Raw genomic sequence first — 15,717 nt, 5'->3', positions numbered from 1 at the left:
AAGATTGGATGAGGTGAACATCAAGGTGCTGCATGCGATAGCTGTGAATTTGAAGAACTGAAGGCAGTTTACCATCGTTCATGCTACAAAAGTTACGCTAGTAAACAAAATGGTTCCCCCTTTAAGACCAACGAAGCTTCTAACCTGACATTTAATGACGACATACAATTATCGGACTGTTGTCTCTCAGTTTCGGGTGTTTGTTCGCGTTATAGAATGCAGTCGTTCAACTGGAGCGCTTGATATTTTGTTGCAACAAAACATTTCAGAAAGATGGAAAACAACGCAAGTTTGAATCAGATGAGCGTATTAAGAATGTTTAATTCGTGGAAGAAAGCAATGGCGATGATGTTAAAGTTGAAATAGTTTCTTGTCCATCTTGTTAACTTCAAGCACTCTGGTTGCATTACATACTATTTGCTTAACCCCCCCCCCCCCCCCCAAAAAAAAAAAACAAAATTCCAAACCCGTGGAAGGAGAAATCTCAGATCACGATACTGCTTTTACTAATTTTATTTTGGCTATTGACAACGATTTAATGGTTAAAAAAAACATTCCTTATGACAACGTTACTTGATAAATATAGATCTCTTCTTCCTACTGAGTCTAACTTAAAATATTCTACTTGTAAAATGCCGCCTAAACTCATTGATTTCTTTAGAAACACAGTTGTCATACAACTTCAACAAGTTCAAGGCAAATCTAACCTAATATTCGAATTCAATAGCAACATAACTATTGAAGATGTCAAATCAGCTCACAGTCAATTGAAAAATGACCGTAAAATCTCAATGTCAACAGTTACTGTAATAGACACAAATAACGGACAGATACGTATACTTAGAAAAGACATCGAAACTCTTCTAATTTCCATAGAAGAATACCCAACCGGATTAATTGTCTCTTTTTTCTTCGATTCAGGCAATGCCTTCGTATTTATTGCAATTCATTTTATGGTTACTCAATGATACTGCATACAGCCAAGTCTATTCTCAGGAAATGGCACCAGAGAAATTGCGTAAATGCTTGGCGCGATTGTTGAGTCAATCTTTTATGTGGCCAAACAAAGTTTTACTCCTTGTCATTTAGGATTGGCTTTACAAATGTACCATGAGTTTGGTTCAAAACACCTTATTGAAACATTGAATGCCAGTGAAGTGCGACGCTATCTAATAAGTGTTGCCAACCATGATCTGAAATTGAGCAAATTCAAGACAGTGTGTACATCCCGTATAATGTTTCCCAGCATCTTTGCAGACAAGCATAAGGATGTCATCTAACCTTCCAAAACAACCTATTAGATCAGAACCTTTCATGTACAGACCTGTGTCATTGAGTGAAATGTGTAGACATATTAAAAAAGACATATCTTGTAACGGTTGTTGAAAATGAAGATGATGAAGATAACGATTGATTTTATATATAGCTTGTTGCACTGATATACACTGTCCCAGGTTAGGGGAGGGTATGCGCGCCTTTAAAAAAGTTAAACTTTCACATGCTGTATGTGTCTGTCTCAAGTCATGAGACTGTAATGAAGTGTTGTCGTTTGTTTGTATACTCTATTTTAGTTATTTTCTTATTTATTTTCTACATAAATCAGGCCGTTACATTTTTCATTTCGGGAACTGAAGACTATGCAGTATGGATTTTACTCATTGTTGAAGTTCGTATCGGACCTTTATTTGATAATTAATGTGTCAGTTGGTCTCTGTTGGAGAGTAGTCTCATTGACAATCATATCCCATCTTTTTTTTTTATATGGAATACTTTTGAAGTTTGTGGTACATTGCAAGGAAAAAAGGGGGTATAGGTACAAAACCGATCACGTAGTAGACATTAACCAGAGTAAGATACACAACAACAGATAATACTATGGAAGCAGCAATAATAGTGAAAAAAACGAAAGAAACGAGTAGTCTATAAAAAACCAGAAGTATCCGCAAATTCAATTTGAGGTCATATTGTAGTGTTATTTTGCTTCGGTTTGATACCTCATCCTAAATGATAGTTTAAAAAATAATTGTAAAGTATTATTTTTCATGACACCTGATTTAATACCTGAAATTGAAATTATTTATAAGGTTAAGGTGCTCTAAACATTTTATGGGTTAAAAACAAAATTTTAGAAATTTTGTTTATAAAACGTGGTTTTAGGATTTTTTTTGGAAAAAATATCTTAATGACTAAGGTTTATGTATAATAACAAACATTACCTAAGCCAAAACAGTATCGTTTGTATTAAGGTAAAGTTTAGAAATAGAAAAAAAAGTCAAAATTGAAACCCTTCAATATTTTAACAGATTTGTACAGATGACCTTTTACCTTTATAAAAAAAAAATGTGACCATATCAAGTCCTGACGACAGGCATATTGTTGTAGAACAAGGTTTTCTCTTTCCAATGATATATTATATAGGTGTGTGTTCGGTGGGGAGATTAAATTCGAAAAAATATGCCTTCATGCAGTCACTGCACTAAAATTACTTCTCCTCAAAGTTATCGTTGACTCCCTTACAATATGTAGTCCATTGCGTTTTTTTTATCACTTAAACTAGGTATATATACTTACGAAAATAATAAAGAAAATGCATGTTACTGATTCATAAGCCAAACAGATTTATTTTTTAAAAAAATGCACATAGGTTTGTATACGATGACCATAATAGTTGTTATTTTTTATGTCATTTGGTCTCTTGTAAAGAGTTGTCTCATTGGCAATCAATTTATATCTTTTTTATATGTATATTTTACAGTACCAGTGACAACAGTAACAATCACACCAGCTGGAATCAATAATGTAGTAAATGTTGTAGTTGGAGCCACACGAACATTCAACTGTTCTACAGGTTTGAGTCGTCCAGCTGCCTGGATACAATGGTATATCGGTGGATATAATATGACCGACCAGGCAGAACCACAGACACCACAACCAGACGGTGATAAGTTTATATCGTCAAGTAGACTGGTTTATACAGGAAAAGATGAAAATCACAACAAAACCATCTATTGTGAAACTGTTAATATTGACGGACGAGATAAAGTTAAATCTAGAGAAATAACAATTTATGTTAAAGGTAAGGATCATAAATATGCTTAAGTTGACGTCACGTTAATATATTCTAATGAAAAGGAACAACTGGCACTCCAAAAAATGAGAATTTTTTTTACAATGGCTGTAACGGGTTTGTTTCAATCAAACAGCTATCCATCACATAAGTAAGTAAGTAAGTAAGTAAGTAAGTAAGTGAGTATGGCATGATACGTAAAAATTAACGCAGTAAATAAGAGCTCTGTAGAGCTCTTAACCGACTTCAATTTAAAACGTTTTTTTCACGTACGATATAGCATGGCATTTCCTAGCTACATACGGGTCTACATACTATTTTTTTTATAATATAACTGTAAACAAGGATCGCATTAGAGGAATAAAGTAAAGATACATTTGAACACAAAATTATTTCAACATACAGACAATCAAAGAGGACGGTTTATCAATTATTGTATGCAACTGTAACTTATAGATACATAGAAAATAACACTTAGTCTAGTAAATGCTAATTTATATAATGACTTTAAAAGAATTATACTGCTCATAACGCCTAAAAAATTGTACACAACAACTCCAAATACAAAAAAAGGTAACTATAAATGTAATTATTTATAAATATTTTGGATAACAGATATCCTTCCTCAGTGAGATTCTGATGTTAAATGAATCATCTTTAAGTCTTCTTAGATTAAACTGTTACAATCTTGAAATTTATACAATAAAAAAGTCAGACCAAACATCAGTTAGGACGCTTGCACCATTCTAAAAATTGATTAAACATGAGTTAGGTGATATGGCTTATTACAACAGAGAGTTCAAATATATGCTTTAAATACAAATAATAATGTGCGATATGAACTAGCACAATTCTAAAATTCATTTAACATCAGAATCTCATTGAGGAAGGATATCTGTTATCCGAAATATTTATAAATAATTACATTAATAGTTACCTTTTTTTTGTATTTGGAGTTGTTGTGTACACTTTTTTTAGGCGTATATATATATATACAAGATTAAAACTGACATGGAAAGGTAACACACGACCACCGAAAACCTTATTATTGTGAAGCCCAGGTGGTCGTGTGATCTAGCAGGACGACTACAATGCAGGCGATTTGGTGTCACCATATCTCAGTAGCATGGGTTCGATTCCCGGCGAAGGAACAACAAAAAAATTGCGAAAGCAAATTTACAAATCTAACATTGTTGGGTTGATGTTTAGACGAGTTGTATATATATATATATATATATATATATATATATATATATATATATATATATATATATATATATATATATATATATATATAATATATATAAGTGCCTATAAATAGCAGCACATGACATACAAATCTATGGGAGTGTGGATACATCAGCACAGAGATTAATTCAATTACACAAATAAAATTATAGATTGCCTAACAATGTAATTTTAACACACTATAAGTATGTAGATATAAGAATGTTTAAATATTTACAAAATGATGAAAAGAAACGCAATGTTTCGCTAGACCAACTAGCTTTATCAAGCGTGCATCTATCCAGGTTAAATCGGATGTAGATGATAAGAAACTTTTGCAGCTCAATGTCTATGTTGCATTTGAATTACGCTGCCTTGAAAATAAGAAAATTTTGCAGCTCAATGTATATATTGCACTTGGATTTATCTGCCTTGAAAATACATAATTGGTAGTTGAAGTAAGCTACGTCCATTGGCCAATATTACGGGATAAAAAGGACGATGCTTTGTTTTAAATTATTCTTTATCTTTCCTGTATCTTTTCTCGTTTTTTTCGTTAAGACCATCAGGTTCTAAAGTGTGGAGTTGGTGGATCCAAAAGTTTTCCCTTCTCCTTTTCGTCGTGGTGTCCCACTCGGTGTTGACTTCTATAATTTGGATAGTAACATTATCAAAAGGATGTTTCGTTGAACGAAGATGTCTTGTGGTCGAAGAAATGTTTGTGTTGTGAAGCTGCAAATACAAGCAGTTCTTTCAGCAGCTCCGTTACTAAACAAAATTATACCATCTACTTTAATTCCAACTGTAAAACGGAGAACTCAATTTATATATTAACATGTGACACTTGTGGCATTCAGTATGTGGGAGAAACAATGGACAAATTTAATATTGGGCTCAATAACCATCGTTCATCGTACAAAACCAACAAAAACTGTCCTCTCACAAGATATCTTCGTTCAACGAAACATCCTTTTGATAATGTTACTTTCCAAATTATAGAAGTCAACACCGAGTGGGACACCACGACGAGAAGGAGAAGAGAAAACTTTTGATCCACCAACTCCACACTTTAGAACCTGATGGTCTTAACGAAAAAGACGAAAAAAGATACAGGAAATATAAAGAATAATTTAAAACAAAGCATCGTCCTTTTTATCCCGTAATATTGGCCAATAGACGTTGCTTACTTCAACTACCAATAATGTATTTTCAAGGCAGATAAATCCAAGTGCAACATATACATTGAGCTGCAAAATTTTCTTATTTTCTAGGCAGCGTAATTCAAATGCAACATAGCCATTGAGCTGCAAAAGTTTCTTATCATCTACATCCGATTTCACCTGGATAGATGCACGCTTGATAAAGCTAGTTGGTCTAGCGAAATATTGCGTTTATTTTCATCATTTTGTAAACATTTTAAACATTCTTATATTTATACCTATAACTTTCAGAACAATAGAAGTCTCCTTGAACACTGAAAAGTCTAATATACCATACCAATAAAACAGTAGATGTCTTCTAAAGCACATTAACAAGTCTCCTGTAACCTACCACAAGGAACAATAGATGTCTCCTAATAAATGCTACCAATTCTTATATACCATACCACATACAAATGTAAATGTCTTTAAGTACATAAAAGTCTCAAGAACCATACCACATAGAACAAGTAGAAATCTCCGCCTAAAACCTAACAAGTCTCATACATATATACCATACCACAAGAACAGTTGATGTGTCCTTATAGACAATAACTAGTCTCATGCATCATACCACATTTATCTATATTTCTATAGATGCTTAGAGTAGAAAAGGAAATGTTCAACTAGGATGGAACATATATATCTTGCCGTACAGGATACTGATATCATACGCAAAACTTTATAATAACTATTCTAATTTTATTAACAAACTAGTATACTAAAACACTATTGTATACACAGTATACTAAAATCATATTCACAATCATTTCTACATCTTTTATACTAAATACATATGAAAATAATAATAAATGTATCATTTGGCTTTCTAGGGGGCTACTCGTTAAAACTTACAATAAAAATAAAAATAACCATATGAAAAAACACTACCTACTCAAAACAATTTTTAAATTAATTAAAAAGTAAATTGTCTAAATTATGCAATTTAAGAACCTGCAGTAGAGCCCTGACAGGTGAAAAATTAATTTAAGAAACCTGACTGGTAGAGCCCAAACAGGTATAAATTTGAAAAATGAGAATGTCTGCGGTAGATCCCAGCAGGTACTTTTAGAACCTGAGTGGTAGAGCCCACACAAGTATGAATTTTGAAAACTGAGAATTCCTGCGGTAGATCCCAACATGTACTTTTAGAACCTGAGTGGTAGAGCCCAGACAAGTATGAATTTTGAAAACTGAGAATTCCTGCGGTAGATCCCAACAGGTACTATTAGAACCTGACTGGTAGAGCCCAGACAAGTATAAATTTGAAAAATGAGAATTCCTGCGGTAATAGTGTGTTAAAATTACATTGTTAGGCAATCTATAATTTTATTTGTGTAATTGAATTAATCTCTGTACTGATTAATCCACACTCCCACAGATTCGTATATCATGTGCTGCTATTTATAGGCACTTATATATATATATATATATCATGTACTGTAGTACGCCGCTAGATTAAAACTGACAAGGAAAGGTAACACACGGCCAGCGAAAGCTCTTTTTTGAGAGCCCAGGTGGTCGTGTGGTCTAGCGGGACGGCTGCAGTGCAGTCGATTTGGTGCCACGATATCACAGTAGCATGGGTTCGAATCCCGGAAAGGGAAGAACCAAAAATTTGCGAAAGCAAATTTACAGATCTAACATTGTTGGGTTGATGTTTAGACGAGTTGTATATACATTATGTACACAGCCATGTAGCACCATCATTGATGGCGATCCGATGGATACATCTGTTGTAGAGTTGTCACTGAGTCAGACGTTCTTATACAAATAATTATTTTCTGTGACTGTATATTACATTAATTTGTAGGATCCTTTACTATAGATAATTTAGCTGATCTGTAACAATAACATCTTCATGCCTTATATATCATGTACTGTAGTACGCCGCAAGATTAAAACTGACGAGGAAAGGTAACACACGGCCAGCGAAAGCTCTTTTTTTGAGAGCCCAGGTGGTCGTGTGGTCTAGCGGGACGGCTGCAGTGCAGGCGATTTGGTGCCACGATATCACAGTAGCATGGGTTCGAATCCCGGCGAGGGAAGAACCAAAAATTTGCGAAAGCAAATTTACAGATCTAACATTGTTGGGTTGATGTTTAGACGAGTTGTATATATATATATATATATATATATATATATATATATATATATATATATATATATATATATATATATATATATATATATATATATATATATATATATTTATATACATAAGTACGCCTGAGCCAGTGACAACTCTACAACAGATTTATCCATCGGATCCCCAGCAGTGATGGTGATACATGGCTGTGTACATTATGTATATACATCTCGTCTAAACATCAACCCAACAATGTTAGATCTGTAAATTTGCTTTCGCAAATTTTTTGTTCTTCCTCCGCCGGTATTCGAACCCATTCTACTGAGATATCGTGACACTTAATCGCCTGCACTGTAGCCTTCCTGCTAGACCACACGACCACCGGGACATTTAACTCGTCTAGACATCAGGCCAAAAATGTTAGATTTGTAAATTTGCTTTCGCAAATTGTTTTTTCTTATATTATATGTATACACACACTTCTTTTTACTTTATTTAAATACTTGCAAACACTTTTTTTGTACCGATTTTCTGTAAAAAAGTTTAACTACTTTGTGTAACACCTGCTTTCTAGTCCACAGCAAATTAACAAGAGCTCGATACGGGAATTCTAAAATGCTAATTCCAGCTGATACGGGAATTCCAAAATTCTGATTCAAGCTGCGAGCGCCCTCTATGGCCATGCCGAATATGGCAAGGAGCTACAGGCTGCAACACCCACGCACCCACACAAATATTTGATTGAATTAAACCAGATTATAGAAAATATAAAATTTTTATAATCTCTATTAATTGCAATACTCATAAAAGAAGACCCTATATCAGTACTGAACGAATAAAAATGAGATGAAGAACAACGATCAAGAGTTGTTGACGTATTTTTCTAAACTACGTTAAAAATCAATCTAGAGTTGTCTCTTTTTGTCTGTTGTTAATTATAATTCACAAATACCAAAATTAAAATACTACAGACTTTCTGTAAATTATACTCATTTGTGTAGAAGTTCCATCCTCTGTATTTCATTTACAACTTAAACAAAAACAATCCTTTGAATTAAACATACATTTTATTACACCTTGCATTTACATTTACATTACTAGAATATACATTTTTACTTTGTAGCATACTTTGGCTACAGAGTATTCTATAATATTTTAATGAGGCGCCAGGGTGACTACCGATTACCTATACACAATGGCTATCAGCTGACCTATGTTGACATGGTGTCATAAAACCCCTGGTAGTTAAACACGGTTACACCACCACCTACCATGGGGAGTAAACGGGGAAAACACTCGTATTACCAATGCTCCAGTTACTAGTGCCCACCTGTTGGCAGTTGTAGGCCTCCCCTCTATAAGATGAGGTGGAGGAGGTCCCAGAGTCACCCATCTGTAGACCCCACCGTTACCACTAACCACATTTTCCAAAACTGCAAATTTTAGAACATGTCAGGCCCAGAGGGGCCGAGTGAAACAATCCCCCAATAGTTTCCAGTCTCCCCGGACCGCCACATGAGAGTCCAAGTCAGCTACCAAATCTGAAATGGATTCTCACCTCCACAAAATTTTCATTATTGAATCTTTGAAAAAGTTGATTTTGTTGTACGTAGGAAAGACTCAACCCCCCTGTATATTATTTAAGAAAATCTGATTTCCAGTTTGTGACAAATGAGTTCCATCTGTTCTGTATAAAGACACTTCACTTGCCCTAATGTTCTCATGTATTATAGCTTTACCTCCGTTTTCTATAACAAAGTTTTTGTCCACTAAATTCCTCTTTTTCTGTTCTGTTCTATTATTGCACCCGCATTCAAAGGTGCAAAATGCCAGTATCGCACTGTAGCATTGAAGACCATATTATAATAACCTTTTTAAATAAAGCCTGGTAACCTAGGGTAGACTTTTTCACATTTTCAATTAAACCCTTCCCTGTCAATTCTAAATCTGTCCAATCATTAGCTCCACAGTGAATAAAAATAAAATGGGGAGATGGTGAGTCCATATCTTAAAGAGATTATAGAGACAATAACAAGTGGAAACAAGGAGTTATCGTTCATAAACTCGGAACAGTAACTTATCAAATCCAAATTTGGTGGAGCTGAGAACCCATTTCAGATTTGGTAGCTGACTTGGGCTCTCATGTGGCGGTCCGGGGAGACTGGAAGTGATTGGGGGATTATTTCACTCGGCCCTTGCTCTGGGCCTGACAAGTTCTAAAATTTGGAGTTTTGGAAAATATTTTTTTTTGCATCCAGTAGGGAGGGAGTCCATATCTTAAAGAGGTTATAGAGACAATAACAAGTGGAAACACGGAGTTATCGTTCATAAACTCGGAACAGTAACTTATCAAATCCAAGTTGGAGATTTAGTATGGAATGACATTTTGATCAGATTCGTGAATTCGTACCGCAGGAAAACAAAGACATACCAAACATACTTGAATGTACCATATCTGATATTTACACTGAATTCATTACAGTACCAACATGTAATTCAAACCGCGATACCGAAAACTCTGAAAATAACAATGAATCCGAACAAACTAAAATAACCGAAAATAAAACAGTTAAAATGCTAATGACACTACCGTTACGAACCGCACAGAAAGAGTAAGAAAGGCACCAGAGAGACTTATTGAAAACATGTGACTGTAAATATCTGTGGTTAAGTTAGTGTAGTGATATAACTGTAGGTTTAGGATTTCATAATTGAACATTTAATATATAGACAGTAACGCTTGTAGCTATTTAGTTCAATATTGAGTGCCAATTGAATTTATTACTTTCATTCACTAGAGATTAATCTTGTTTATCTTGATCTTCTAAATTAAAAGGGGAAAGATTGTTATGTTTACATTATACTTTATCACTTATTATAGTTTAATTGGTTTTTAATTAATGCTGGCAGTTAGGAATTAATAATCATCAAATTAGCGGGTGTTGTGTATTTGGTCTATAACCCTGTGATTGCACTGACACACTGTTTTGTACTTAGGGAGATGTGATGTGTAATAGCCAATATTCACGGTGTATATTTCCCCAAGATACATTTGGATTCTTTTCTATTTTTAGCCTAAATTGCTCGTCATAGGTGGCCCAGTTTTCTGACATCGTTGCCGCTAATCTTATATCGCGCATATATTTTAACAATTCCTGTGCCCGTGTACTGTATTTCTCAATGTAGACACTCATAAAAACCAAAAATGCTGAAGTTCATTCATTTATGGACAAATAAACACTCGAAGATCTTTTTTCAATGCAAATTTTCCCCCTTTTTAATTTCAAATCGCCCTCGTCTACCTCTTCCATTGCTTTTTGCGTTCTCAAAAGAGAATGAAGCTCAAAAAACTTTCCCTCCCAATTTTTTTCCTTAATTTTAAAAGGCACGTGTTCCCCCACTGTGTCATGAATGCTAGATTCTTGTGACGGAGTGAAATCAATGAAATTATTTGCAATTTCAATGTTTTGGTGTAACGGGTCGTGCCTTAAAGCGGGGAACGCTCGTGCATCCTCCTCCGACTCATTACCTGATGAAAAATCAGTAGTTTCCACCGGTCCTTCTGCCACCACGTGTCCGACCCCTTGTGTTTTCTTGGCAGTTCTTTTCCGGCCAGCTCCGTCCTACTTTTGGGGAATTTCTTCGTTCTGCCCCCTTTGTCCTCCTGTCCTGCTACCTGCTCTTCTCTTCTTTCCCATGGCCCTTGATGGCGATCTTATGGCATTTCTCTTGTTTGGCATCTTTTCTTTTAAAAAGTTTAACTAATTTGTATAACACCTGCTTTCTAGTCGACAGCAAATTAACAAGTGCCCGATACGAAATTCCAAAATTCTAATTCAAGTTGATACGGGAATTCCAAAATTCTGATCCAAGCTGCGAGCGCCCTCTATGGCCATGCCGAATATGGCAACGAGCTACAGGCTGCAACACCCACACACCCACACAAATATTTGATTGAATTAAACCAGATTATTGAAAATATAAAATTTTTATAATCTCTATTAATTGCAATACTCATATAAGAAGACCATATATCTACTGAACGAATAAGAATGAGATGAAGAACAACGATCAAGAGTTGTTGATGTATTTTTCTAAACTACGTTAAAAATTAATCTAGAGTTGTCTAAGGTTTTGGAATTTGTGTCAAATGTTCGGACTCCTTGGTGTTTTCCATACAATACAAGGTAAAATATTTTGCCCCATAACACCCATTTATTTTTTCATATAATAATAAATTGCTCATAAAAGGTCACTTATCAAAATTTTAGAAGATTCTTGATTTTCTTTCTTTTGTTTTGAGACCCAAATTATACCAATGCAAATTTAAGGTAAAAGTCCGAGTCAGCCTTTTCCCGCCATATTTTGAATCTTAAATATCTCGAAAAGGAGGTCCATGATCTACCAATATTTTTAGCTTATTTTTGTCCTTAACGAATGCTCTACCGGCTTATAGTATCTGTTTTAAGTTTTTGATTTATTAATTTTCACCTAACCTCACCTAAGTTCATCCTTAATTAACAACTCTTCATAGCTGAAATATTTTGATGCGTATATCACGAACAGATATATATAACAATGTTTCTGAAGTTGTCAGTATGACATCCAACTTCTTAATCCGCAATCGACATTTTCCCTACAATGTTGAATATTGTATATTTTTGATGGAATACCCTTACACACACATGTGACCAACAGGAACTGATATAAATATGATATCTATTATTGTATTTTTCAAAACCTAAATGATTGAAAATATTTAAGTAGAATATGAAGTTGCAAAATATGCGCATAATTATAATCTAACGTAATACATGTAGTTCAACATAGGAGAAAAAACTCAAGTTGAACTTTATTGAATAAATTTGAAAAATATATATACATGTACATGTATTTTGCGATTAGTAGTGTAGTGTATTATAGGTGTAAGTTCAAATCCCGTTAACTAAAGGACACAGAATTGTCGGCTTACACATCTATTTCGAACACTGTTGGTTTTAATTTTCAGACTCAGTTATAGATTTTAGTAAATTTTATAAAACAAAATCGAGACGATATTTGATATTGGCTGTTTCAAATATAATGCAATGAAATAAAGATGAAGTTAAGAATCATAATATACATAAAAGTGAACACATTTCAGTTATAACATCATGATATACATGTAATTGAACCCATCATATAAACCAGGATTTGAATTTCGTATTTCCGCCAGTCTACTAAAGCTGCATCTTAGACACTCGAATAAAAAAAAAATTAAAAAGGCCAAAAAGTACGAAGTTAATGCGAAAATGAGTATTTTGCAATTTAAAAAAAGTTATTACATAGTGAATATGCGTGACATGAAGAATTATTTCTTAAATAAATACTTAATTTAAAGAGGGTCAAATCAGTTAATACAATATTTATCTCCCCTGATGATGCCCTTTGAATAATTCAAAATATAACAATGAAATAATACATTTACATACATACAACTTTATGCAAAACAAATGGCGAAAAACATACAGAATCGGTTCATGAACATATTTTGTTAATGTCAGATATACAAGACAAATATATGGAGTTCAAAAAATTTGATAAATACATTTTTTAGTTTAGAAACAAGAAATTATAATATTTATTTTCGAACTGTATTATTGTTTCTATTCCAAAGAACTGTAACGGAATATTAAAAAGAAAAAAAATATCATAAAATTTGTTCTTGGACGTGGTATTATTATACCATTATATATATTTTTTTTAAATATTTTTTTTCTATATGAATTTTTCAATTATACTATAAATCTTAATCATGTTAATACAATTTGGTGTTCCAATTACAATTTATATTGGAATAGTAATTACAGCCGAAAAAATGGTCATCACGAGATTGACTCTCTGTTTGTTAGCGTTAAAAGTTTGAAGGTACAAATGTATGGCAATTAACTTACTTCGGACATTTCTGCAAGGCTTTGCAAACCGATTGTTTTGTATTATAGATGCAGCTCAATTAATTTGATTATTGAAGTTGGAGACTGCATTAAAAAAAACCACCAGCATACAATTTAATCAATCACATGTTAAAATTTCCATTTTCAGCTGTATTATTTCAAGCTATCAAACTTGTAATATTTCCGCAATGTTGATGATGATAATTTGTCAAATAGCATACAACTAAAGGAATTAAACTTTTATTTGATAGAATTTCTGCTAAAATGACCAATTTTGTCATTTTATGGTCAAAATAAGCATTGTATAGCTTTTTCAATGTTGATGCATAAGCAGCGTCCTGACTTTCTATCTGACAGCTTTTCATGTGTTAATATTTGAGTTTCTATGCTTCAATCCAGTTCTATTACTTATTTATAGACTCTGTATCTGCAGAAAAAAAGATTATCTCAGACAATATGTGCAAAATGTGTTGTATAAATGACCCGCTTCTAACACCCTGTTTGTATGAAGTCAAAAGTGGGGAGCTTGGTACATAATAAAGACCTCACTAAGTTTGTATAAAAAGCACTTTACAAAATCAATTGTAGCTGTTTCATTTCGCATAAAATCTTTCTTTTCTTCTTTAGAATAGCAAGTGGCTTAAATATAAGCCTGTTGAGACTAAAATTGCATGCTAGTTTCTCACTAAAAAGTAAACAATCTTTAAATCCGACCATACTGTCTGCAAGAAAAGTTAAATGTAAGAGTCTTTTTGTCCCCAAATCTGTTTTATCATGTCACATGAGTATAGAAATGATAAAAAAGATACCTTTTTTTTTAATTTCCTATAGGCTAAATATACATTTTTAAGTAAATATGTGACAAGGCCTAAATTGACCCTAAATTATTTCCAGTCTTACTTGGCCTAAGACCCTTTTAAACTAATATGATATGCTATTTGGAACTTTTCTTTCCATTTAAAGTATATCAAATACATATGTAAGGTTTATTTATAACCAAAAATCTTCACAAATTTAAAATTGCTGGAAAATATTACATCTTCATGTAAGGCCCCCCTTTATTTGAAAACCTCAATTTTTAGGAACAGGCTCATATAAATTTGACTTTTGAATAATTATGCTAAGTCTTACATATCAAATGAGTACTCTGTTGCTTTTAATACTTGATATATTATATAAAAAGGCATTTGAAAAGAATTATTTTGCAATATTTTAATTTTTAAAGCCCCAAATGTTGATAGTTGAATTTTTTTCAATCTTAACATCAAAATTTAACACATAAAGTTGAATATAGAATTTATCTTATTGTCTATAATATACATCCTATTGTTATGAGACTTTATAAGCAGTATTATAATTTATCAAGCTTTGGTCATACCAAATTTTATTAAGATTGGACAACTTTTTCTATCCTAAGAGTTAAAATCAGTAAATATAGAATCTGTACTTTTGCAACTTCCCTGAATGATTTGAGAGTGTCGATTTGTCAAATTGCATACAACTAAAGGAATTAATCTTTAATTTGATAGAATTTCTGCAAAAAGTGACCAATTTTGGCATTTTATGATCAAAATAGGCATTTAATAGCTTTTTCAATGTTGATGCATAAGTGGTTTCCTGACTTCTATCTGACAGCTTTTCGTATGTCAATATTTGTGTTTCTATGCTTCAATCCAGTTCTATTACTTATTTATGGACTCTGAATCTGCATTAAAAAGAAGATTATCTCAGACAATATGTGCAAAATGTGAAGTATAAATTACCCCCATCTAATGCCCTGTTTGTATGAAGTCAAAAGTGGGGAGTTTGGTACATAAAAGTTGAAGTCCATAATAAAGAACTCACTAAATTTTTTTAAAAAGCACTTTACAATGTCAATTATATCTGTTTCATTTCACATAATATCTTTCTTTTCTTCTGTAGAATAGCAAGTGGCTTAAATAAAAGCCTGTTGAGACTAAAATTGCATGCAAGTTTCTCACTAAAAAGTAAACAATCTTTGTATCAGACCATACTGTCTGCAAGAAAAGTTAAATGCAAGAGTCTTTTTGTGCTCAGATCTGTTTTATCATGTCACATGAGTATAGAAATGATAAAAGAGATACATTTTTTTTTAATTTCCTATAGCCTCAATATGCATTTTTAATGTTAATATGTGGACGGCCTAAATTGACCCTAAATTATTTCCAGTCTTACTTGGCC

General features: G+C 33.0%; 1 protein-coding gene across 1 annotated transcript in view; it reads left to right on the top strand.

The window, feature by feature from the left end:
- LOC143078538 (nephrin-like) overlaps positions 1 to 15,717 on the top strand; it is a 52,798-nt gene that overhangs the window by 16,599 nt on the left and 20,482 nt on the right. The window contains exon 3 of the mRNA XM_076253400.1: positions 2,756 to 3,076. Coding sequence (XP_076109515.1) covers positions 2,756 to 3,076 — 321 coding nt within the window. The remainder of the gene's footprint in view (positions 1 to 2,755; positions 3,077 to 15,717) is intronic.

This window comes from Mytilus galloprovincialis, chromosome 6 (assembly GCF_965363235.1).
Source record: "Mytilus galloprovincialis chromosome 6, xbMytGall1.hap1.1, whole genome shotgun sequence".
Lineage (NCBI taxonomy): Eukaryota > Metazoa > Mollusca > Bivalvia > Mytilida > Mytilidae > Mytilus > Mytilus galloprovincialis.
The sequence above is the reverse complement of the archived record's forward strand: the minus strand, read 5'-3'. Positions and strand labels throughout refer to the sequence as shown.